Genomic DNA, 24,490 nt, shown 5'->3' with positions numbered 1-24,490 from the left:
AATAGCAGGGTCCTCACTGCTATTACTGAAAATGATTAACCTTTGATACACTTGTAATATCTGAGAAAAAGAAACGCAGGGGTCTCAGCAGGGCTCCCTTCTAAGGTCACTTGATTTCTAAAGAAGTAACCACTAGGTTTGAAGTCATCAGGATGTTAACTATGGGGATGGTTGGTTCAGTACCCAACATCCTGACAGCACATCTGACCATGTATATTGTATCGGAGACCACATCCTCAGCTCAGAAAAAGAGCTGAACTCATTTCAAATAGAAAGCACACTGCATACTGTTCCTCCAGGGACTGAGGTTGACTCTTCTTAGAGTGAGACATTCCCCAACATTGGAACAAAAGTGACTCCCACTTATTTTCTCAGCTAAACCTGTTCAGAAGAAAGTAAGGAAGAAAGGCAGGAAGCAGGGGTCGGGGGGTGGGCAGGGAGGGAGGGAAACTCAGAGATACTTTCAGTATCTAAAGTTGTGAAACTAGACAATCAGGAACGCACAATCAGAGGGCTGAAAAGAGCCAAGAGCCCCTATCCTCCTCCAGCCCATGTTCCCACACCTGCCACAGACCAGGCAGGAGCACAATAAACACTCACCACAAAGTGGGGAAGGAAAATCCAGGCAGGAGCCTCTATGTAAATAAATCTCCCTCCTGTCCTCAGCTTGCACTTGGCCTACTAATTCTTATATAACCCAAGGAGACAGCTAGAAAGAATTTTGATTGGTGACCAATTTTGAGGACTTTTATTAAAATTCTAATTTAAGTCTTCGAGAGTTTCCAGTCATGGATACTACAGATAATATTGCAGATGATGAAAGCGTCTTCAAAATCGTAGCTGAGACACTTTACAGTCTTCCCTGGTGTACTCTGATGGCAACAAGGTCCCTTGCCCCTCTCCCACCCTGTAGAATTCCAGCGCCCCCCTCAGCAGTCCTAGCAAAGGAAAGCCTGCCTGCTGGCAGTGAGCCATCATCCACCATTCTCACTTATTTGGATTTGGTTTCCTAATGCTAAACTTTGAAACTTGAAAAAAAAAAATGAAAGGAAACCACATCCTTTTTACTCTCAGTATATAGATAGAGGCAGTTAAGAACTGAAAACAGATTTTCAGGTTGATTGATGTGGGACAGCAGCCACAATGAGGAACTCCTATAGATTTCTGGCATCCTCTCTCTCAGTTGTCGTTTTTCTCCTGCTAATTCCTGAAGGTAAGACTGATTCTTCTCATTTCCATTATGACCATGAAGCAAAATGGAGCAGACTTTCAATGAACTTTTGGCAATATTACCTTCCTATACTGAAAGAAGATGTTTTCCCCCAAGCCTTATAATGTTTAGCCAGGCACAATGGCACATGCCTGTAGTCCCAGCTACTAGGAACGCTGAGGTGGAAGGATCACTTGAGCGCAGGAGTTTGAGTCCAGGCTGGGCGACATAGTGAGACCCTGTCTCTATTTTTTTTTTTAAATAGCATTCTTTCTTGGATTTTAAATATTTCTGTATTTTAGAAAAAAAATCTTTTCTTCTCATAATTATTTTGCAAAAGATAGCAGAACCACCAATGCTTATTGCTGCCAATTTGTAACTTGAAAATTGCCAAAAAGGACAATGTAAAAATGAGTTAACAAAACTCTCTTGTTAGTAAAACAAATAGTACCTTCCAGGAAAGGAATAGTGGCAACTTAGTCAGCTCAGCCTTTCCTGCTGCAGAAAATGCATAGATAAAGACAATTAAGACAAATCTGACCTAGACACAAAAGTGAATCAGGAATTATTAGAATTTTTATACTTATTTCTCTGGTCTAGAGACTCTTTGGCAATAAATTAAGACATGAGGCCAGTTCCCTCATTAACCCTTTGGGAGTGCTATAGTATTTTTTATTAAGCTAATTTTTTGTCTACCAAATGGTAACCAATATTTCTGCTTTTGTGTGAGTTGCGCATGCATGGGTTAAAATGCTGTATAATTCATGGTATTACCACTGAAAGGGTGACAGCTCTTGGGGAGCTCTAGATTTCCCTTGAAGAACCTGCTAGAAGTGAGGACTACTCTCAAGCTGTGGCAATACGGAGCCAGCCACGGTTTTTCCCAGGATTCATCAGCTTTTGGAGGCAGGGACTTATGTAATAACCTGCCTTGCCAGGAATTCCCAAAGAACTCTGATTTATCATGCACCTAAATATGAGAAGACTTTGGGAGGCTGAGGCGGGTGTTTCACAAGGTCAAGAGATCGAGACCATCTTGGCCAACATGGTGAAACCTTGTCTCCACTAAAAAAACAAAAATTAGCTGGGTATGGTGGCACGTGCCTGTAATCCCAGCTACGCAGGAGGCTGAGGCAGGAGAATCGCTTGAACCAGAAAGTCGGAGGCTGCAGTGAGCTAAGATCGTGCCACTGCACTCCAGCCTGGTGACAGAGCGAGACTCTGTCTAAAAAAAAAAAAAAAAAAAAGAGAGAGAGAAGAAATATAAAAATAACAAGGCTGCAGGACATTTGGGACAAAGGTTGGCTATGTTATAAGCAGGGCATAGTATGACTATATTCAGGCATGTTAAATCCTCCATAACAGAAAAACACAGGGCAGATACATCCAGCCATATCTTTTCTTCAAAGGAAAACAACAAAAGCAACCTGCTGTGCTCCTCTTTGTTTCCTGTGTTCAGAGAGGGCAGTGTGGGCCCATATAAGGAACAGACAGCAAAGCAAGGCACAGTTGAAATCTATCTGTACATGAATCACCCTAGGAAAATTGGGATTGGGTGAAGGTCTTTTGTTTCTATAAGCTCTTTACCCTTTTGTTTCTAGAGCCTAGAATTTCTTCCTCCCAGTTTCCTTTTTAAAAGCAGAGACCTCTGCTTTTTCAAATCACACTAGCCACATTTCATGTGGTCACTCTCCTCCTTGCTCTTACCCTCATCAAATCTTACGAAAGGCTTCTATAGCTGTCATTAATACTTGCCTGTGAATTTGGCAATGACTTAGTCCTAATTATGGAACAAGAGGCACTGTGCCCTATTCAAGAAACCATGAGTCTCAGCAAAAGTATTTTGGGAGAATCCAAGAACATCTGGTGCAGGAGGTGGAGCGCTCGGAGTGTATCACTAAGACATAAGGTTCTCTCTATCAGCATGTATGGTTTGCCTTGTGTTTAGTTCTCACTGTTCCTTAACAATGGGTCTCTACTTCTAGACTATCATCAAGGAAATGTCACTTAGGCAGAATTCTTGGCATATAGTATCTTCTCTCTACTCTTCCCTATCTCATTGGAAAAGACCTTAGATTAAACCCCATGGTTTGGTCTAGAGATTGAAGGGGAGGTGCAGTCGATGTTATTTTCTTAACTTATGAGTGAGAACAGTGCAGTTTAATAACCAAAAGTCTCACAATGACCAAAGGACTGAGGGGTAGGGTCACAGCTAAACGATGCTAATATCGGTTCATAAGCTATATTTTTGCAATGGCTTGGGGTTAAAAGGGAAGTTATGAGGCTTCTAAAAGTCTTGTCTATTTCCCCCAAATTAATACTTAGCCAAAAAGGGTGGGAGCACTTGAGGTTGTCACTACCACTGGCATTTCCTGCAGCAACTGTTGATGGTGAAGACCAAGGCAGAGCTTTCTGCCCTGGGGCCTGAGGTTGCTGGTTTGTGACATCCAGCCTAATGATCCTGGAACAGTCAATGGCCCTGCTTCTGTGGGTGGAAGAGCAGGACCCTAGAGTCCAACAGGAATAGGATTTGCATCAGATGTCTGCGGGTCTACATAGAGTAAAAGCAGGGGAAATGCTCTCATCCAGACTTCCTCTCTGAGTGCAAAAAGCATGGCTGGTCTTAGAAACATGACTTTGTGTAGAGCTCTTTGGGGGTGAGCACCAATCTGATTTGGCTTTTTCCATTGAACAGATGTCTGTGAAAAAATTATTGGAGGAAATGAAGTAACTCCTCATTCAAGACCCTACATGGTCCTACTTAGTCTTGACAGAAAAACCATCTGTGCTGGGGCTTTGATTGCAAAAGACTGGGTGTTGACTGCAGCTCACTGTAACTTGTAAGTGCCTGGGTTTTTAAAAAAAAGTTTGTAAAGATACTCTAATTTGGGGAAACATTAATAAAAAGAGTAGGCCGGGAACAGTGGCTCACGCCTGTAATCCCAGCACTTTGGGAGGCCAAGGCAGGCGGATCACATGAGGTCAGGAGTTTGAGACTAGGCTGGCCAACATGGTGAAACCTCATCTCTACTAAAAATACAAAATTAGCCAGGCATGGTGGCACATGCCTGTAATCCCAGCTACTTTGGAGGCTGAGGCAGGAGAATTGTTTGAACCTAGGAGGTGGAGGTTGCAGTGAGCCGAGATCGCACCATTGCACTCCAGCCTGGGCAACGAGAGTAAGACTCCATCTCAAAATAAAATAAAATAAAATAAAATATAAAATAAAATAAAATAAATAAAATAAAATAAAGTAGATCCCACTGAAGCCATGAGAGGTTCATATGCATCTTCACATCGCTTAAGTCTTTGGGCATTTGCTTGAGCCTAAAAGGAAGTTAAGCCCACACTTGCCACAAAGAATCAGGTAATGAGGAAGCAGCATCCACAAGCTCTTTCTGTACATCTCCACTGAGCCATTGGGTACAGGTGCTGCAGAGCTTTGCTTCAGTCATGACTGCGTGACCAGGTAGAATTAGCCTCAGCATGGAAGGGTGAAACTTTCAGTGCCCCCTCAGAGCCCTGGGTGCAACCATCAAGTACAGAAAGCTTGTGTCCAATGACTTTCTTGTATGCCTCCGTGAATTCCTCTCACATCTTTGGCCATCTCTTCACTCCTGTCGACCACTACATTCAAACCTCTTCCCAGGCCTGGTCTTTTCCTACTCTCTAAATCAAGCCTCTAAACCTAGGCCATTCAATATGATAGGCATTAGCTACATGTAGCTATGTAAATTTCAATCAATTAAAGTTAAATAAATTCTCAAATTAGTTCCTCAGTTGCACTAGCCACATTTCAAGTCCTCAGTAGCCACATGTGGCTAGTGCAGATTCATAGAACATTTCATCATAAAAATATGCTCTACTGGAAAGCACTGTTCTAAGGTCTTTTTTTTTTAATTATTTACTTTTTATTGACATATAATAGTTGCACATATGTTGGGGATACATGTGATCATTTAAGTGAGACTAATCTCAGCTGATGTAATGGAAAAGAGGCAGTGTGCATAATCTGGTTGGTGTAGTTTATACTAGGTTATGAATGATAGCCTTAATCCAATCATCAGTACATCAGAAAGCATTTTGATTTTGATAACCAAAATGAACCTTTAAGAGAAAAAAAGACTCCTGGACCCCTCCTTCAGACCACCATCCCTTCAACACACTCAATGCCAAGCACACTCAATGCCAAGCAAATAGGGTCCTCCACGGGGCAATCTGTTTCTGAAAGTTTTCCCATTTGAGTTTGTTGTTTTCTTGAAAAGATCCCTTCAGTGCATTACTTTACAACTATTGGCTGCTTTTTGCTTCTGTCTCTGGACTACTGAGATCTTTGCTTCCCATCACAGCTAATAAGTAATTCTCCATCACAGCTAAATAAGGCAGGGGTAGAGGGGCAGATAAGCACAAGACTTGGCTTTGCTGCCATGGAATTCTCTTGTTTTCCAATGAACCTAGTTTAGCTTTTTATAAATAAGCTGGTGATGATGATGATGACGATGAATTCATAAACATTTTTTTATTCATAAACATTCTTTTATTCTTTAAAGCACACATTTTCTTTCTGAGCCACAAAGAAATCTCCCCACCTCCATATTTACAAATGGGACAATGAAACTGATCAGTATATATGCTCAACTGCTAATACAAAGAATAAATCCAGTAAATAATGTTGTGTCTGTTCTCAGGAACAAAAGGTCCCAGGTCATTCTTGGGGCTCACTCAATAACCAGGGAAGAGCCAACAAAACAGACAATGCTTGTTAAGAAAGAGTTTCCCTATCCATGCTATGACCCAGCCACACGCGAAGGTGACCTTAAACTTTTACAGGTACGTACCTTTGATTGTCTTCTCAAAAGTCATAGAACCTTCTACAATCTGGCCGCCGACGTGAAAACCTTTCCTTGGTGCCCCTGTTGTAAAAACTCACATAAAGAGGATCCTGAAATTTTGGACTATAATTTAAAATGTAAACATTTATCTTATCCCATTAACACTTTATGTTTTTCTTCCAACAGCTGACGGAAAAAGCAAAAATTAACAAATATGTGACTATCCTTCATCTACCTAAAAAGGGGGATGATGTGAAACCAGGAACCATGTGCCAAGTTGCAGGGTGGGGGAGGACTCACAATAGTGCATCTCGGTCCGATACTCTGAGAGAAGTCAATATCACCATCATAGACAGAAAAGTCTGCAATGATCGAAATCACTATAATTTTAACCCTGTGATTGGAATGAATATGGTTTGTGCTGGAAGCCTCCGAGGTGGAAAAGACTCGTGCAATGTAAGTAAAATAAGATCCCACGTTTCAGCTATTGAATTAAGTCATGCAGACAGAGAAAATGTAATGTCATGCTTTGTTTTGTCATGGCACTGGCTTCTACAGGATCCTAGAGCTTTTTGAAATAAGTTTAATAAAACCCCAGTCAAATAAATGAATGTTTGCAGCTCAAGTGAGTCATTAACCAAAAATAAGAAGTTCACTGCTAGTGCATGGGGTGACCTACTACATATTTTTGATTTTTTACAAAAATTACTAAGAAGCAATGTTTGGTCTCATTTTTCATATTGACATACGTAGATCTAAACTTGAAGATATACAACACTTATGAGAGCTGAAGTCAGGGTTCCTCAAGGCCATTCAGTACTCTTTCCCCATTTCAGTACATTCCCTCTCCTTCCCCACTATGTTCCTCCGCCATTTAACGTCGGCATGTCCGAAATGTCTGTCAAGCCTGGCTGAATATTTCCAGCCAGACCCCATAGCTTCCTAGAGCTTAGTTTAATCTGCAGCAAACTTCAAAGCATGACTCATACCAGAAAATGTGTAAGCTTCCATCCTAGAACCCCCTGAGAAGAGGTGGGATAGGGCCATGCTTAAAGATGACAATAGAAGAAACATTTTACAGATTTTTAAACTGAGTACTACCTTGCATTTCTCATTTGTCCCAAAGACCCTATAGAGCCTTACCTGAAGAAGGGTGTGCAGTATGCATGGTTTGGCAGTTACCAGAGATTGAGAAATCTAAAGGTCTCTGTCCTTCCCTAGATCTATGTCTTGCCTTCAGAGCCAAAGCTAGCCAAATCCCAGGAAAAGAAAACATTTGTCTTTAGTACCTGTCCACTTTCTCTTCTCTGCCCTAGTTCCCCCATTCCCTCCCTTGTCCACCACCCTGGGCTCCCAGGAACCCAGAACCTTCATGCTTTTGGAACCCACATGCAGCATCCTAAGGCCACGGCAGCATCCCAAGACGCTAGTCCCCATCCCACCAGCCACCCGCCACCACCGAAACTTGGCAATCCTTGCCTGTTCTCTCAATACCCTGGAACTGGCTATTGATGAATTAAACCTAAAGGACTAATTCTGCAAATGCCAGTTACTGTAACAGGCAGGGGAAATAAACCTGTTCAGGGAGGATCCCGGGTTCCAATATCGTTCTTTATTTCATATCTTTATAAGGCCAACTTTTGCCTGAAAGGGACTGATTTGGTTTTGTTTCTTTTGGAAGGCAATTATCTGCTAGAAGAACCAGAAAACATAGTGTTTATTCTTTGCTTCAATGTACCATCTGCATTTGACTATTTTGCCCCTTGAGTTATTAAGCATTTTGAGAAAATGACAAATAAACAGGAGACTTTCCTTTCCAAAAGCAGAGCAACAGTCTCAAAATTAGCTGATAACATGTACAAGTTTCACTTTGATTTTCACTGGCTCATAAATAAACCAACTGAACCAATTCAAAAATATTAAAATATTTCCAAACATTTTAATTTTTAAGCACTATCTTCAATTAAGTCAAGGTTGGTCTTAACTCCATATTAAATGCTGCAGAATTTCTTCCATTTCACTAGTGGTAATGCTGAACAATAACCCCACACCCCACCCCTCTTGTTTTCCTCCAGGGAGATTCTGGAAGCCCTTTGTTGTGCGAGGGTGTTTTCCGAGGGGTCACTTCCTTTGGCCTTGAAAATAAATGCGGAGACCCTCATGGGCCTGGTGTCTATATTCTTCTCTCAAAGAAACACCTCAACTGGATAATTATGACTATCAAGGGAGCAGTTTAAATAACCGTTTCCTTTCATTTACTGTGGCTTCTTAATCTTTTCACAAATAAAATCAATTTGCATGACTGTACCTGTTTCTCTCTTGTAACCTTAGTGGGCAGATCTGCGCCAGCAAAGTGAAGCAGAGTTACATGGCAGCCTTGTAGATAATGCAAGGATTACGTGATCAATGTCACCAGAGTCATTTGTGCGTCAAGTGACATGGGAATGCTTCCTGAATTATTCATCTCTCTGTCTCCATGAAATCCAGCAAGAACAACCCTAAGATCAGGTCTAATAACAAATGCAGTAAAGGGCTCCACAATTCCACAGGAAACAGAAACAGCCAGTCTGGAACATTTGTGTTAAAAGGAAATATAGGGCATTGTTCCACATTAACACCTGCTTTTCATGTTATACACAAGAACCTGAGTCTATGGGAGAAAAAGAAATAAGCAATGCCTTACGGTATTTTCCAAATTCTAGGGCATACAAATAAAGTGCTTGGGCAGCCAAGAAAATTATACAATAGAGAGTCAGCCTTCTTTCTCAGTGCCTTGCATTTAAGCCTTGGATTACCTAGGTGATTTCTCAGTTCTCTTTGTTCTTGAGACGGGGTAGATCCAATCAACATGGTGGTTACAGTGGCTGCCATCCCATAGTAGGGAGTGAGTGTTGACTTGTATCCAGAAAGTTTTCTTTGGAAAAAACCCTCATAATATTTTTTCAACATAGTGAATTTAGTAGGTAGTCATCAGCCTGCAGTCATTTCAAGATGTGATTATGTGAACAGATTCTTTCCATTTCTATAGTCCCTTTAGTAATATAAATTTTATATATGTACATTATATATTATGTAATACAAATTTCAATATATACCTATATTATATATGTATATACACATACACACATATATATACACATATACACACACATATATACATGGATAATACATATTCAAACCAACAACATACAGCAACACAAAGAGACAGGCTCTTAAAAGAAAGTGCAAAAAAAAAAAAAACCAACAACAAAGGAAGGAGCATAGCTCAAAGACTGGCTAAAATAATAGCACATTGGTTTTCAACCATGGTAGTTCATTAGACTCACCAAGCTCTTTAAAATTACCAATGCCCAGGTCCCACCTCTAGAGATTCTGATTTAATTGGTATTTGGTGGGACCCAGGATGTAGTAGTCTTTGTATGAGCTCTCCAGTGATTCTAATATGCAGCCAGGGATAAGAACCCTTATACTAGAAAAGGAGATCTGGTGCTACTATATAAAAGAGAGGCTCTGAGAGAGTAACTATGATGATATTTTAAATACTTGCTACAATCCCTCATTGCTAGTTAGGATTTTAACTGCAAAAAGAGGATGGAATATTCCCTACTGTCAATATGTATTACAGATTTTGAACTCTGTTTAAAAAGTGGTTGTATGGAACCCTTGTTAATTGCTGGTAGAAGTGTAAATTAGTACAACTTCATAGGAAAATTGGCAGTGTCTACTAAAACTCAACATATATATAAACCTATGACCTAGCAATTCCACTCCTGGGTAGATCCCAAACAGACATGAGTGCTTTTATCCACCAAAGATGTGTTCTGGAATGTACACAGCAGCTTTATTCTTGGAAGTCAAAACTAGAAATAACTCAAATATCCACACACAATAAAATGGATAAACAACGTTACACAGGCATACAATAAAATATTACACAGCAATGAAAAAGAACAAACTTCAGTTTTATGCAACATAAATTTAATGTTGAGGAAAAGTGAGATAAAAAAGAATATGCATGGTGAGATTCCATTTATCTGAAAGTTGGCATAAGGAAAAACTAATCCTTGGGGATAGCAGTCAGAAAAATGTAGAGCTGCTAACTAGGAGTGGGTACGAGGGATCCCTTTAGGGTACTAGAGATGTTCGTATCTTGATCTAGATGTTGGTTACACACTTATTTATTCATAAATTTAAAACTCATCAAGCTATAAAGACTTATGTGCTTTACTATATGTGAATTATTATTCTGTGAAAAAATTTTAATTACAAAATTTAAAAATAAATTGTAGCCCAGGCTTTTGTGTGCTATCTGAAAGCTTACCTTTTTCTTTATGAAAACCATATTCCAAACTTCCCAACAAAACTAATCGTAGTAACAGATATATTAATATTTTTCTTAAATGAGAGCCTCTTGTTCACATGCCAGTATTAACTGAGAGAAGTGCCCTTTGGTCATGACATAGTGTCATGAGAGTATTAAAACAGAAGTATCCAGAACAGAATGGCAGGGGACACTGGAAATGGTCTAATCATTTTGCTCATTTTCTTCTAAACATTTTCTTACAGTTAATACCTGGCGTATTAGGAAGATCAAATTAAAACCATTAAAGAAAAGTGTGCATTGCAGAAAACTATCACATCTGTGGCTTTCAGTGGCCTAAAATTTTCTAAGGCAAGAATTACTAACATTACCAAACAGATCTAAATTTAAAAAACAGGGAAAATAGAAATATATATTGACAAATTAACACTAATTTAACAGAAGAGTCCTAAACTCCCCTGGTATATACTATTCTACTTTTGAATTCTTAAAGTTTTTGTTTTGTTGTGTTGATTTTGGGGGCACAGGGAATAGGTATGTATTAGTAAAAAAAATTCATGTCAAAGCAAAAAAAAATAATCAACCAATATTTGATATCTGGTATGCAGAACATACGAAGGAGCACCAAAAAATATAACGCATGCTCCCTCAAGCCCTCAATTCAAGCTCCTCAGGATGTTAAAACCAAAACAACCAACGATTCAAACAGTAATAGAAGATTTTTTTAAACAGCTATAATAGTATAATAATACCAAATAGATGATACAGGCTAATGCCAAGAACTCAAACCCAGGTAATATCATTTCAAAACACTTCCTGGAGAGGTTAGGACTTGTGTGGGTGTGTAAAGGAAAAGGAGAGAGAAGCAAGAATTCAGATTAGAAGAAAAAGCTCCAACAAGGCAAGAAATCACAAGACTCAGCCAAAGTCTTAATATAGGAGATGAATGGGAATTAACATTCAAAAGACAGAACAGCAAACTGATCAAGTTTGAAGGAACCTTAGCAGTGATCAAATCCAAATTTCTATCCTTGCAGATGTTGCAACACATCCAAGGTTACAGGGTGTATTTATGGCAGAGCCAAGGCAAGAACAGATCTCCTAACTTCAAGTCCTGGGCTGAGGACTCCAGAGGTTGAGGTCAAAGGTGTTTGGTAATAGGTTGTCCTTGAGAGTTGATGAGCAGGGGACTGAGAGGATCAGCATCGGATTTTTAGATGTTCAACCTAGCAGTGGTGTGGAGTCAAGAGGATCAGTTCTAAGACAATTACAGCCGACTGGCTGTCAGGCATACAGGATGTGACTAGGTGAAGCAAAAGAAAAGAGAGCAAAGGGTGAACTGAGGAAGCACAGAGCAGAATAATCAGGAGGTTCCCTGAGTAGGAGACCAGGATAAGGATGAGACCATCAGGAGGGGAAAGGGATTCCTACAGAACTGATTTTTAGAGAGAGCAATATGCATGCTTAACATACTGCCTAGCATATAGTGATATTTTAATAAGTGTTTTTCAAGTGAATGAGTTGTGTTTTCAATGTGTTGAGATTGAGCTAAAGACAGGAAAGTATCTCAAAAGGGAACTATCCTGAGGCAATCAGAAATATGAGGTTTGGAGCTGGGGAGAAAAGTCATATGGGAAAGAAGGAGAAATCTTTGCTATAGATGTTATTCTGAATAAAGTAGTGAAAATGAATCTCTAGAAAGGGGTAAGAATGGGAGGAAGAAGAGGACGGGGAGGAAGAGGGGCAGAAAGAAGAAAGCAGAGAAGAAAAGAAGTGGATCTCCGGGAAGCAGAGCAAGTAAAGCAATCTGCAAAAGAAGAACAGGAGAACAGGCATTCACATCAAGAAGAGTATTTCAACTTGTTTGATACTCATAAAAACCCCATGGAGAAGACATAGCCAACATCATCATCTTCACTTAGAAATAAGGAAACTGAAACCTAGAGGGGCTGGGTGCTAGTAGCAATTCCATACAGAGGCCGTCCCATCAGCTGCAGCAGAAAACACCCGGGTCTGGTCTGGACTCAAAGCCAGGTGCAGCACTCTGCCCCTGTGGCCTGGGGGAAGAAGGAAAGGCAGTTCATACTCTTCCACGTTACATGGGCTGCTGCTCAGGATTGTAGGCAATGTAAATTGGGGCCATGAGTCCCATCCCAGGATAAAGGGCTTTCCCACACCCACCAGGTTCAGAGCTGCCACCAGCTGAGCCATGCTGGGAGACAGCAGTCAGGGCCAACTGGGACAGTTTTCTCCCTCAGTGCTCTTGCCCCTGTATCAGTGTCCTGTGGCTGCCATAACAAATTACCACCCATTGGGTGGCTTAAAACAACAGAAATTGATTCTCACAGTTCTGGAGATGGGAAGTCTGAAATCATGGGGTCACAGGGGCTGTGCTCCCTAGGGAGGCTCTCGAGGGGATTCCATGCCTTGCAGCTATTGGCAGTCATTGATTTGTGGCCACATCACTCCAGGCTCTGCCTCTGAGATCATGTCTCCTCCTCTTCTGTGTGTCTTTTCTCCTCTGTGTGTCTCTCACAAGGATACTTGTCATTGGATTTAGGGCCACCTGGATAATCCAGGATGATTTTATTTCAAGATCCTTAATGACATCTCCAAATGCAATATTTCTAAATAGGTCCCAGTCTGAGGTTCCAGAGGTTTAGCATGGGTATTCTTTAGGAGACCATTTATCAGCCTACCACACCCTTCATGCCCTATACTGTTGTTAGTTCTGTCTTCTCTAATCCAACCATTCCTACGAATGACAGTGCTATGCTCCTGCCACATATCCCAGCCCTCCCCCAGAAGTATCCCACTGGGCCCCAGGTTTCAATAAACTAATCAGATAAACTGAAGCAGCTTAATGAAAAAGGACCCAAAAAGCTCTCCCACAGAGCATGCATGAGCCACACTTAGGAAATTCTGGAGACAATACTTCTCCTTCTGTTAAATTATTATTTGCCAAAGAACATTCTATGGCACAGTAGTCCTATGGGAGGTTAATAGGTATTAAAAACGAAAAGACTGTTTAATGTTCATACTAATTTGGAAGCTTTGAGTTAAGAAAATTAAACATTTCCTTATTTCAGGATTTCTTCATTTTAGGACTACTAGAAGCATTACAAATGTTTTGGAGATGAGGCTACAATAGGCAGTACTTCTCAGACTTATCTGACCACAGAGTTCTTTTAATTTGAGCATCTCAAGGGACTAGTGCTCCTTGAAAAATGCTTTGCAAAATCTGGCCCAATCCAACAGTGACTTTAATGATCAAAACTTTAGGCCAAAATAGGTGAAGCTGACTCTATGAAAGGAGCCTGAGGCTAGGAGAATGACGGAGGAAAGGAGGTCAAATATGGTTTTGAGTGGGTAGGTATTTGTGGGCACAGCTGAAATCAAACTAGATGGGTGCTCACTGCTCAAAGGACCAGTACTGCCTACGACTCAATTGAGAGCTGGAATTTCAGAAATGATCGTGTACTCTGATACAAGGTTCTCAGCAGAAAGGAGTGTGAAAACACTATTCCACTCCCAAGAGAGACATATTTAAGATGCTTATTCTTCTACACACATCACTCCCAACACTCTCCTTTGTGCCTGTCCACGTGCATGTGCATGCACACACACACGCACACACACACCACACACACACGCACCAGTAAAGGATGCCTCCAAGGGGACATGGGATTGGCCCTGGGTATGTTGGGACATAAAAAAGTTTACATTTATAATGACAATGCAGGCCCCTTATTTTACAGGTGAGGGAAAAGATTTGGGGATACCAAATGTACTGCCCAAGGTCACACAGCTAATTAATGACAGAGCCAGAACTAGGATCCAATTCAATGCTGTGACTATTCAGACCACACTCCAAACCCTGATGAAAGAATCTCTTTTTTTATGGAAGACCACTGTCTATTATTTAAAAAATAATAAACCATATAAATGAAAAGCAACCTGATTTAGTTGTTTTAAAAGGATAAATATAGGAGACGGACACAGTGGCACACGCCTGCAGTCCCAGCTACTCAGGAGGGTCACTTGAAGCAAGGCGTTTGAGGCTACAGTGCACTATGATCAAGCCTGTGAATAGCCACTGCACCCCAGCCTGGGCAACATAGAAAGATCCAGCCTCTTAAAAAGAAGAGGATAAATATATAATAGAACATTACTCTAATGCTTTTATTTATTTATTTATTTATTTTGAGACTAGGTCTCACTCTGTCACCCAGACTGGAGTGCAGTGGTGCAAACACAGCTCACTGCAGCCTCAACCTCCTGGACTCAAGTGATCCTTCCACCTCAGCCTCTCAAATAGCTGGGACTATAGAGTGTGCCACCATGTCGGGCTAATTTTTGTAATTTTTCTAGAAATGGAGTCTCACCATGTTGCCCAGGCTGTGCTAATGCTTTTAAATTAATAAGAAAGAAAAGTCTATTCAACAAATGTAATAGGTAATAAATATGCCTTCACTCTTTTGTGTTATGATGAAGAAGAGAAAAAGGGAAAAGGAATAACGGTGGGGGGAAATCCCAATCTTTTCCAAAGCATGTACTGAAAACTATCTTGACTTTAAAACTGGAAAGCTACTTCTAGAATTTGTTTGGAAAATGGCATTTGGACTGGACGCAAAGACATTCTTGAAGTTTTTCTCTCACATCAGTGACAATGTTAATTTACCAGATAGTGGGAAATGTCGTCTTTATCTCGGACAAAGGTCCTTTTTAGGGTTTATTTTCTCAAGTTCTAAGAATACAGACACTGAAAGCATGAAAACGTTGTCTTCTTTCTGCAACTATAGTCATAAATGAGACCACATATTGATACATGGAATGATGAAACCAAGCCAAAGGCCAGATCTCACCCTATAAGCTAAAAAGCTACCTACTCCTATTTCAAAGCTTAAAAATTACAACTCTTGAGTAGGTGGGAATAATCATAAGTTACCTTTCTTCTGTAGTCAGGTGGGTGAGGTCTCTTTAACTGAAATTTTCCCCCCAAAAAAAATCATGACTATGGTTAACAGGGTACGGCTTAGTAAAGGTGTGACCAGAATCTAGAATAGTTTTGTTCCAAACTTTGTGACCACAATCCACAGCCAAAACTATATTTTATGTAGCAACCCCATACACAGGCACGTACATGTACTATATAACTATAACATAAGTTTCATAAAATACTACTTAATTTTCCATTTTCCCATCCTATACTATTCTATTTCACTTTTTATTGCTGATCTTGACTCACTACATTCATAATCCAATGGTCATGACCCCCAGTTTGAAGACCCTGATCCAGATCTCAGTCATCAGGTGTATGTCAAGAGCGCTGTTCTTGACCCACAATGGAAACACAGCCTCACAAGGAAAGCCATAAAAATTAAATACCTAGGCCAGGGGACACAGCAGTGCTCCCTCAGTGTGTTCATGGAACAAGTACTTCAAGATGTCCCCCACTACAGATTTCCCAAATGTGTTTGGGAAACAACAAATGCTATCACCTTCTCTTGGTGATGCACAACACACATAATCTATCCAAGCCTTTGGAAGGTCCTTAAGAAAGAAAACAGTGGCCAGGCATGGTGGCTCATACCTATAATCCCAGCACTTTGGGAGGCCGAGGTGGGTGGATCACCTAAGGTCAGGAGTTCGAGACCAGCCTGGCCAATATGGAGAAACCCCATCTCTACTAAAAATACACACAAAAATTAGCCAGGCGTGGTAGTTGGCGCCTGTAGTCCCAGCTACTTGGGAGGCTGAGGCAGGAGAATCGCTTGAACTTGGGAGGCGGAGGTTGCAGTGAGCCGAGATGGTGCCACTGAACTTCAGCCTAGGCAACAGAGTGAGACTCTGTCTCAAAAAAAATAAATAAAAAGAAAAAGAAAAGAAGAAGAAAAAACTGTTCTAGCTTAACCCCAAATTTCCAAACTTACTGACCACATGGCATGTTTTTGTATTAACAACTTTGTATGTATGTTTTGTATAACTGCTAAACACTTTTGAGAAATACTGTATGTAGAAGAAACTAATGGGTTGGAGATGAAAATGAGTGTCTAAGAGCTCAAAAGTAACCTCATCTCCAACTATAAGCATTTTAAGAGAAAAGGTTAAATGCACTCTTGGAAATTCTAATATTAATGAAAAAATTCGCAAGGAGTTAAAACTAAAGTACTTATAGCTTGTAAGGACCAGAGAAACAAGGAAATACACCTGGTAAGAACATTCTTTATTCTAAGCATCAGCAAATTGATTTGAATATCCTATCACATGCCCCCACCTAGCTGAAGGCCATACCTAGCTGCTGGAATTAGTTTTGTAAACAACCAGGTTTTAAGGCTTGATTTACAATACTTCTCTAATCTGAAAAGGTCCAGGGAATTGCATGTCTTTTGATTAAAAATATGAGGATTGACTCACGCTCTTCCTACACTTGCACCTGATCACCAAAATGGCTCTGCTAAGAGTTCCCTGTATTCTGATCCAGGCCACAGAGTGTGACAGCTGAAGAATACAAAGGTCATTCTGAGGCTGAGGTCCAGTCGGGCTCATCATCAGAGGCAGGAAGTCTATCTGATAAGGCTGTTTCATTGTTGCCCATTAATATTCTCAGAATCTCCAAAGAGAGTCATGGTATTATCACTACCTAACACTGCATATATTTGTTTTCTGCATGTCTCCTCTCACAAAAGTGTAGGCTCCCTGAGGGCAAGAACATTGTCTCTCTTGTTCACCTGTGTATCCCCAGCACCCCAAAAAGTACCTCCCACATAATAGATGCTTCATAAATAAATAATCAATAAGTAAATCTCAGGGATTGGCCAGGAGGCCAGGTGAGTGAACAGAGGAAAAAGACGGGATATATAATCAGAGTTCTACAAGAGATTGGATGCCGGTGCCCTGTTCTTGCATCGACCACCAGTTTTGTCTTCCTGTTTCCCTGGGCTGAGTAGAGGAGATATTCTACTCACCCTTGAGCCCCCTTTAACATTCTAGATTGCACAAAAGAGGATTTAAGGCCCAGAGGACAGGGCCTGGGTCTTGCTCCCCATCATGGGGTCTTTCTCTCAAGAAGTACCCAGTAAAAGTTTGTAGAATGAAGCTGAGAAGAGTAGTGGTCTACCTTGAAAGGGCAGATGTTCACAGAGAAGCTCATGGTCATTAGTGGCCTCCTGACACATAATGTCTTGCCCTTTCAGATCGCTTTATCTTCCACCCATTCTACACCGCTGGTTTTTCTTCAAAATAAGATGATTTGTGATGCTAACTCGAGTTCAAAAACTGCCCAAGATCACCACTCCATCATTCATATACATATGCAAGGAGGAGATGATTTAATTTAAAGTGATGAACAATCTTAGGCAAATTCAGAAACATTCAACTATACGCTCTCTGAGGTAGGGTGGATGTAGGACTTTTTCCTCTGATGAAATATGTACTTAGAAAAACCAGAAGGAGAAAATCTTTCATTCAGGGCTTTTCCCCCCAACAACAGCTCACTTTGCTATACGTGCATGGCATTTTACTCACCCATTTGCTTACCAAAAAACCCACCTGACCTGGACACAGTGGGACAGGTCCACACAGTCACATCATTCTTGGGAGTACCTTGGCCAGTTGCGATCTCCTTTGTCTTAGGTAGCCAGATTAAGGAACAAATCTGTAATAATGATCAAAAATAGAGAATTCTTGCAATTTCTGATTCCTTATGAATATAGTTAAACTGGTTACAGGCAGTATGCACTGTCCATGACCCAGCCTCCAGTACAGCTGGGGTAGGATGTTAAAGAAATTACAACCATTCTAGGAAAGTTTATCCCAAGGCAACAAAGGACCAAGTACACAAATAGGCTTAGGTGCAGTAAATTGAAGAATTTAAGTGAACTGTGATCATTGGCCAGGAAGAGCCAGACTACTCTCAAAGTTCATGGTCAAAGCAGTGATGGGAAAGAAAGGAAATGTGAAAAAAAGAAAACAGAAATTATATTAACTTTGAACTCACAAATGAAGAGGTTTTTACAATAAAAAGAAACTCTTGAGAACTCAAATTCCTTATGGACTCAATAGAGAAAGAGAGCTTGTTGGGGGCATAGGCTCTGTCGTAAACTATTTTCACAAGATTCCAGAAGATCAAAATGAAAATGAAGCCCAGAGGAGATATTAACCTGTGAGTTTGTGCTTGGGGTCTGAATGCTCTTCCCAGCATTTATATCCAAGATGTGTAAGCGTCCATCCTTCATTCCTCCTCCAATGGCAAGGACCCCAGACTGCCAGGGACACCAATCCATGGCCTTTAAAGTTTCACATAATAGCACAGACAGGTCAGCTTCAAAGAAGGTGCACTCATGAATGTGATGCACTTAGGTAAGCAGCAAGTCCCCACGTCTGCACCTGTCACAGCTCTCCTGGGCCTGCTATCTAAAGGCAGGAGCAACTGCACCCTCCAGAGATTATTCCTCAGGGACTAGCAGTCACTTCTGGAAGGGAAGGTACCTAATACGACTCAAATGATGATAACAATTGTGGATTTTTTAACATAGACTATGCAATAACAGTTGAAAAACTACATGCAATACATCCTATGGGGCAAAAATCTGCTGCTGGGATAGTTCACATGTGCCCTTGCAAATTGGCTCTGAAAACGCAGGCTTTCTCTGATTTGTCTACCTGTGTCCTTATGTTCCAGGTAGTGGTCAGATAAGAGAAAAGAGAACTATATGTGATTGCTCACAACTCAACAGTCTCAAGCACTTCAAATCTTAAAGCAGTTCAGAAAATAAAATTGCCTTCTATTTATTTATAATTATAGTTAATTCTAAAAAATAGGATTTAGTATCACACATTTATATTGATAATTGAAATTACTAATAATAATCACTTTAAAGGACATTTTAACAAATACTACAGTTATATGTATCTGTGTATCCTTATCAGTCCTCTTGGTAACTACCCTCATTTTTTGCATCTTCTCTTCTATACATAAAAATATTTTATAAAGTAGCAAACATCGTGTTTATACTATTTGATTATTTTCTGTTGTTTTCACCTATTGTATAAAGTTTTCCACATTTTAATATACTTTTCACAATTATAATTTTTAACAATCCCATAATATTCCATCATGTCGTTATATCCTGATTAATTTTTGTTCTGCTAATGCTGGACCTGTTTTGGTTTTTTGTTGTATTGTGGTTTGATTTGTATTGGGTTGGGTTAATTTTTTTTGGAAAGGAGTATTTTTTTTTGTTTTTGTGCGTGTGTTTTATTTGTTGTTTGCTCTCATAAAATACATTGTAATGAATATATTCTACATGTCTTTTTTTCTGACAAATTTTTTAAGTAAATTCCAAGGTTCAAAAGAGTTGACATAAAGTTTTCCAAGCAGTTATAACTTTTTACAGCACCAGCATCCAATGAGTATACTAATTTCACCCTGGCTAAAGGTTACATGAAGTTAAAAATGTTATTTTACATCTAGTGAAATTAAAATAATTACAAAACAGATTATAAGGGTAATTTATTTTCTTCTTAGCAAGAATGAACTTTTTTCTGTGTATTTATGTTCCTCTAGCACTTCCCACCATGTGAATTTTTTGCCATTTAAGCACCTACATCTTAACGCTTTTCTTACAAGTTTGAGTCCATTTTTTAAAAACATATACATCTGAATATACAATAGTTGCTCTCATTCTTCATTTAACCAACTTGCTAAATTTACCAAAGTTCTCCACTCCTTCTGTAAAACATATTTACTCCTACCCATAGCATGCTAGTCTTCTGTTCTCTATAATGCTCCACACTTCTGCTCCCACTAATTAAGCTGTGGGTTTATAGAGCCCACTGTGTTTTGCCAAACCTGTTTATGACAGGTGAACTTGTTATTATAACTGTTATTTCATCAAATTACATGTAAATGTTTAATTAAATCACCTACTTTATTTGGACTAAAGATGATTGTTACTTCTATGAACTAAATTAAACAATTTGGAAGTCTTTTCTCTTTTTTTTTTTTTTAAGACACAGTCTCACTCTGTTGCCGAGGATGGAGTGCAGTGTTACCACAAAGGGTAAATGAAGCCTCAGTCTCCCTGGGGCTCAAGCGATCCACCTACCTCAGCCTCCCAAAGTGCTGGGATTACAGGCATGAGCCACTGCACCTGGCCTCACTCTATTTTAAAGATTCTGCGGCAGATTGTATTTTCCAAAGATAGCTACAACACTGTCTTTCATCCAACAAGTCCTTCTAAGCCTCGCCCATTCCCTCCATCAGTAGGTACAATCTAATTCCTCTACCTTTGAATGTGGGACTTGTGACTATCCTGGAACCAATAAATGTGACAAAAGTGACACTGCATGAATTGCAAAATTAGGTTATATTAATAAAAGGTGTTAACGCTTTCACCTTGCTCTCTGAAGCACTGGACCTATTGCCCCGAAGCACAAACTCCAACTGGCTTGAGGCAACCATGTTGTGAGGAAACCCAAATCAGCCCACACAACGTGAAGATGCTCTGGAATTACAAGAAGGAGCATGCCCAGGCAGCTGGCAAACAAGTGGTCCAGCCTCCCACACTTTTAGCTTCCGATGCTGTCTGACTGCAACCTCATGAGTGATCCTGAGCCAGAACTGCTCAGATGACATTTTCCCAGAATCCTTACCCAGGAAACCATAAAAGATAATGAAATGATTATTGTTTTAAGCCACTAAGTTTTTGAGTAATTTGTTGCACAGCAATAGATAACCAGACAGATACTATAAACAGAAACCTTGAACAATGAAATATGGTTATAGTTCATACAAGAAAGACAATGAGGAATTCTCATCAGCCTACCTACACTCAAAGTAGAGGTCTTGGTCTCATATGGAGAATTAATGTACGGTTTAATAAATCTGGTGAATGTAATGTTTTCAGTCAAAATAAAATATCTACGATATATATCATAAGTTAAAGTTCCCTGCTTTAATTGTCTTTTTCAAATAACCATTCTCCACCTCTGATTAGGCTGGAGAAGAGGGCTATTTCACAGAACACAAAATTTTGCAATTTCAAGAGGCTCAGAAATTCCCCTGAGCCCATGGGCCTTAGTTTTACCATATGATGGATAATAATTTTTTATATTTATTAATAATCATTTTCTTAAATATCCTAGACTTCCAGATAGCTTTTATAATAAATATTTTGGCAAAACTAGAAGCTACACCATGAGAGGAATCACGCACATGTCAACCTGCAAAGTCTACTCCTGCTCCACCAGTTGGTTAGCTGGTGACTGAAGAGACACGACTGGTGACTGTTCAGTGATTCCCCAGGTGCTGACTGCCAGGAGGCTTGGCTTGCTCTGGTTTCCGGAGACTCTCTCTTAGTGAAAAGGACTCCTATTTAGTAGTTCACTGCATCAGATTTTTGACAACAAGGCATTTAAAAAGGTAACTTGTCTTGCTTGGCTTGGGTTTTCAACTATTTTTTTGTTTTGTTTTTGTATGTTGTTTTCAGACAGCGTATTTTACATATATTTTGCCTACTTTTCTTCAAGTCATGAATACTGGGAATTTGGACCGATCATCATTCTCAATATCCTGTAGACATGAAAAACTACAAGCCAGGAATATTGGGACAGCACAATGTAGTGGCAGCAGTCACTATATGTTTCATCCTATATTAGGAAGCCCTGTAATAACTTTTAAATCCTCTTGTAATAAATTTGCTTACTGTTAATAAGGTAGAACCATTTCTTTGCTCTGTAAGTGACATATATTCTGGGACTACATTGAGGTCAAGACACATCTGTGTCACCAAGTCTTCAAGAAGGAAACTATGGGGAATTTTTTTACTAGAAATAAGAATTTAAAAGTCAGAGAAATAAATAATTATGCAGAACATGCTGGAGCATTGATCTAACTCCACAGCACCCTGCCATCTTCTGACAGTTGATCTCTTTTCTTACGTGTGAGCTTGTGACCCAGGCCCATCAGTGTGCCCATCTCTCTGGCCACAATTATTAACTGAGAGATGAGAATGTGACCAAAGGCAGACTAGAGTCCTCCCTGGCACATTTCCACCAGAGTTATAAGGAAAAATGGCTTCTTATCCAGCGCCCATCTGGAAGAATCTGAATCTGAAGCTGCCAAGAGCCATCTTGCCCAGAAAATGAAGTCTGAAGGAAGAATGAAACCAGAGCTAAAAAGATGGGCCCAAATGACATTACTCAAAGCCTTAGATCCAGCTGATATTTAAAACCAGCTGTATGTACCCAGGACTCCAAAGTTACATGAAAAAAATAGATTTACTTTTTTGCTTAAGCTTAAGTTTGACTTTGGTTTCAGTCACCTACAACTAAAAAATCTGACCAGTGGAAAGTATAAATAGGGTTGTCTTTCAGGAGAGTGATGACAAACTCCAAAGCAAATTCTAGAGAAAGAAAAATCTCAAAATATTGGCTTAATGATTTTCTTTTTATATGTGAAGGATACCCAGCGGCCTCTGAGTAACAGGAAACCTAGAAATCTATTGGGTTTCTTACCTTGACTGCCGTAGGCTGGGGTATGACTTTCAGCGGTTGGCCCTGTGCACTGGCACCTGGATCGTGGGGCCATATTGTCAGCAGTCCATCACTGCAGCCGCTGGAAAGCAGCCCGCCATCCGGTGACCACTTCAGAGCACACACAGCTTGCTTGTGGCAAAGTGTTCCAACATGATGCTGGGCTACCCGAACATCGTGATGATAAACACGCCCCAGTCTTGACCCACTGCGAGTTTACGTAACAAAAAAATTAAGCCCTGTTGCTACATAAACATTTGAAAACATGGAGGAAAGCATAGTTCAAAGTAAAACTTCTGAAAGACCCCTAGGACAGATTCAAAACACAGGTGGAGATTCCTTGGGTTAATAAGGGTGGAGTGTTCTGCCTGGAGGATTCTTTTCACAAGTGAAATTGATTTGTCTGGCAGAGTTTGAAGTCTAGATTTAAAAATATCCTTTGATAGATGTTTCTAATGACTTTAATCTGATGTAAGCAGCGATGGAAAAATAAGCTGAGAAGATTACCAGATTTTCCCAAATAGTAGTTTATATACGGGACCTAGGAAATATTAACACTTTTCTGCAACTTTGAATATTTCAGATTATCTCAACAGAATGGTTTCAGTATATATTTATAGTAAAATGTTAGACATAGAAAAAGGAAATAAATATCTAACAGGTAGAGTCCTATTAACCTATAGATCCATTCTTAGTTTTGCTAAAGAACTAAACTTCTTTGTAAAAGAAGTTTAAAACCAATTGAATGTCACAGCAAACTGCAATATGATTCCTAATCAGTGGATAATGTCTCCATTCATGCTCAGTGATCTGTATCTAAACAACTAAAGATCACACCACTTTTTCAAAGATAATGAACGCTTTCTGGATCAATCTAATTTTCTCTAAGGAGTAAGTAAATGATGTTCCACAATTATTTCAGACATTTCTCAAAGTCCAGTGTCGCATTGTTTAAAACTATGCAATGCTGAACAGCATTGTGATTAACAATATGGGCTCTGGAGCCAGACCAGCTGGGTTATTCCAACTCCATCACTTACTAACCATGTGACTTCAGGCTAGTGTCTTAGTTTAATTTGAAAAAACAAAATTGAGGATAAGAGACCACCTTATCATGTTACTGCAGTGATTAAAATGAAATTACACACATAAAAAATATAGCACAGTGCCTGGCACAGAGTAGTCTGAAAATGTTAGCTGCTATTATTATAAGAAAGGATCTGCTCATTTTCCTCGTGGATAATAAAACTAAATTTTAACAATGCAGATTAGAAAAGGAGCCTGAGTACATAATTGACTGCAATAACTAAGTTGTTTTAAGACCGGCCAAAAACACAAGATATTTAAGTCTCAAGTTTACATCAAATTACTTAAATACATTTTAAAAGTCTTTGGGATGGCCAGGCGCGGTGGCTCACGCCTGTAATCCCAGCACTTTGGCAGGCCAAGGCAGGTGGATCACAAGGTCAGGAGTTCAAGACCATCCTGGCCACCATAGTGAAACCCCATCTCTACTAAAAATACAAAAATTACCCAGGCATGATGCTGGGCGCCTGTAGTCCCAGCTACTCGGGAGGTGGAGGTTGCAGT

At 39.9% G+C, this 24,490-nt stretch overlaps 2 protein-coding genes across 4 annotated transcripts in view; one reads left to right on the top strand and one right to left on the bottom strand.

Annotated features, from left to right (window-relative positions):
• The first annotated feature begins 1,106 nt into the window (after positions 1-1,106).
• GZMA (granzyme A) lies at positions 1,107-8,349 on the top strand. The gene is made up of 5 exons (XM_004058842.3): positions 1,107-1,213; positions 3,906-4,050; positions 5,899-6,040; positions 6,229-6,498; positions 8,118-8,349. The coding sequence occupies exons 1-5, from the start codon at positions 1,144-1,146 to the stop codon at positions 8,277-8,279; spliced, it is 789 nt and encodes a 262-aa protein (XP_004058890.1). The 5' UTR covers positions 1,107-1,143; the 3' UTR covers positions 8,280-8,349.
• A 1,660-nt stretch (positions 8,350-10,009) lies between these two features.
• CDC20B (cell division cycle 20B) overlaps positions 10,010-24,490 on the bottom strand; it is a 61,027-nt gene continuing 46,546 nt past the window's right edge. Inside the window, exons 9-12 of one of the 3 annotated variants that reach the window (XM_019013694.3) lie at positions 22,883-23,108; positions 18,526-18,651; positions 17,903-18,020; positions 11,206-12,420 (exon numbers count right to left, since the gene is read on the bottom strand). In XM_019013694.3, coding sequence (XP_018869239.3) covers positions 12,320-12,420; positions 17,903-18,020; positions 18,526-18,651; positions 22,883-23,108 — 571 coding nt within the window. In that variant the 3' untranslated portion in view covers positions 11,206-12,319. Of the gene's footprint in view, positions 12,421-17,902; positions 18,021-18,525; positions 18,652-22,882; positions 23,109-24,490 lie in introns of all 3 variants that reach the window. The other 2 variants (XM_004058843.3, XM_004058844.3) reach the window with 2 other exon arrangements.

The sequence above is a fragment of the Gorilla gorilla genome, chromosome 19 (assembly GCF_029281585.2).
Source record: "Gorilla gorilla gorilla isolate KB3781 chromosome 19, NHGRI_mGorGor1-v2.1_pri, whole genome shotgun sequence".
NCBI classification, from domain to species: Eukaryota; Metazoa; Chordata; class Mammalia; order Primates; family Hominidae; genus Gorilla; species Gorilla gorilla.
Note: the sequence above shows the minus strand (reverse complement) of the source record. Positions and strands in the feature narration are given on the sequence as shown.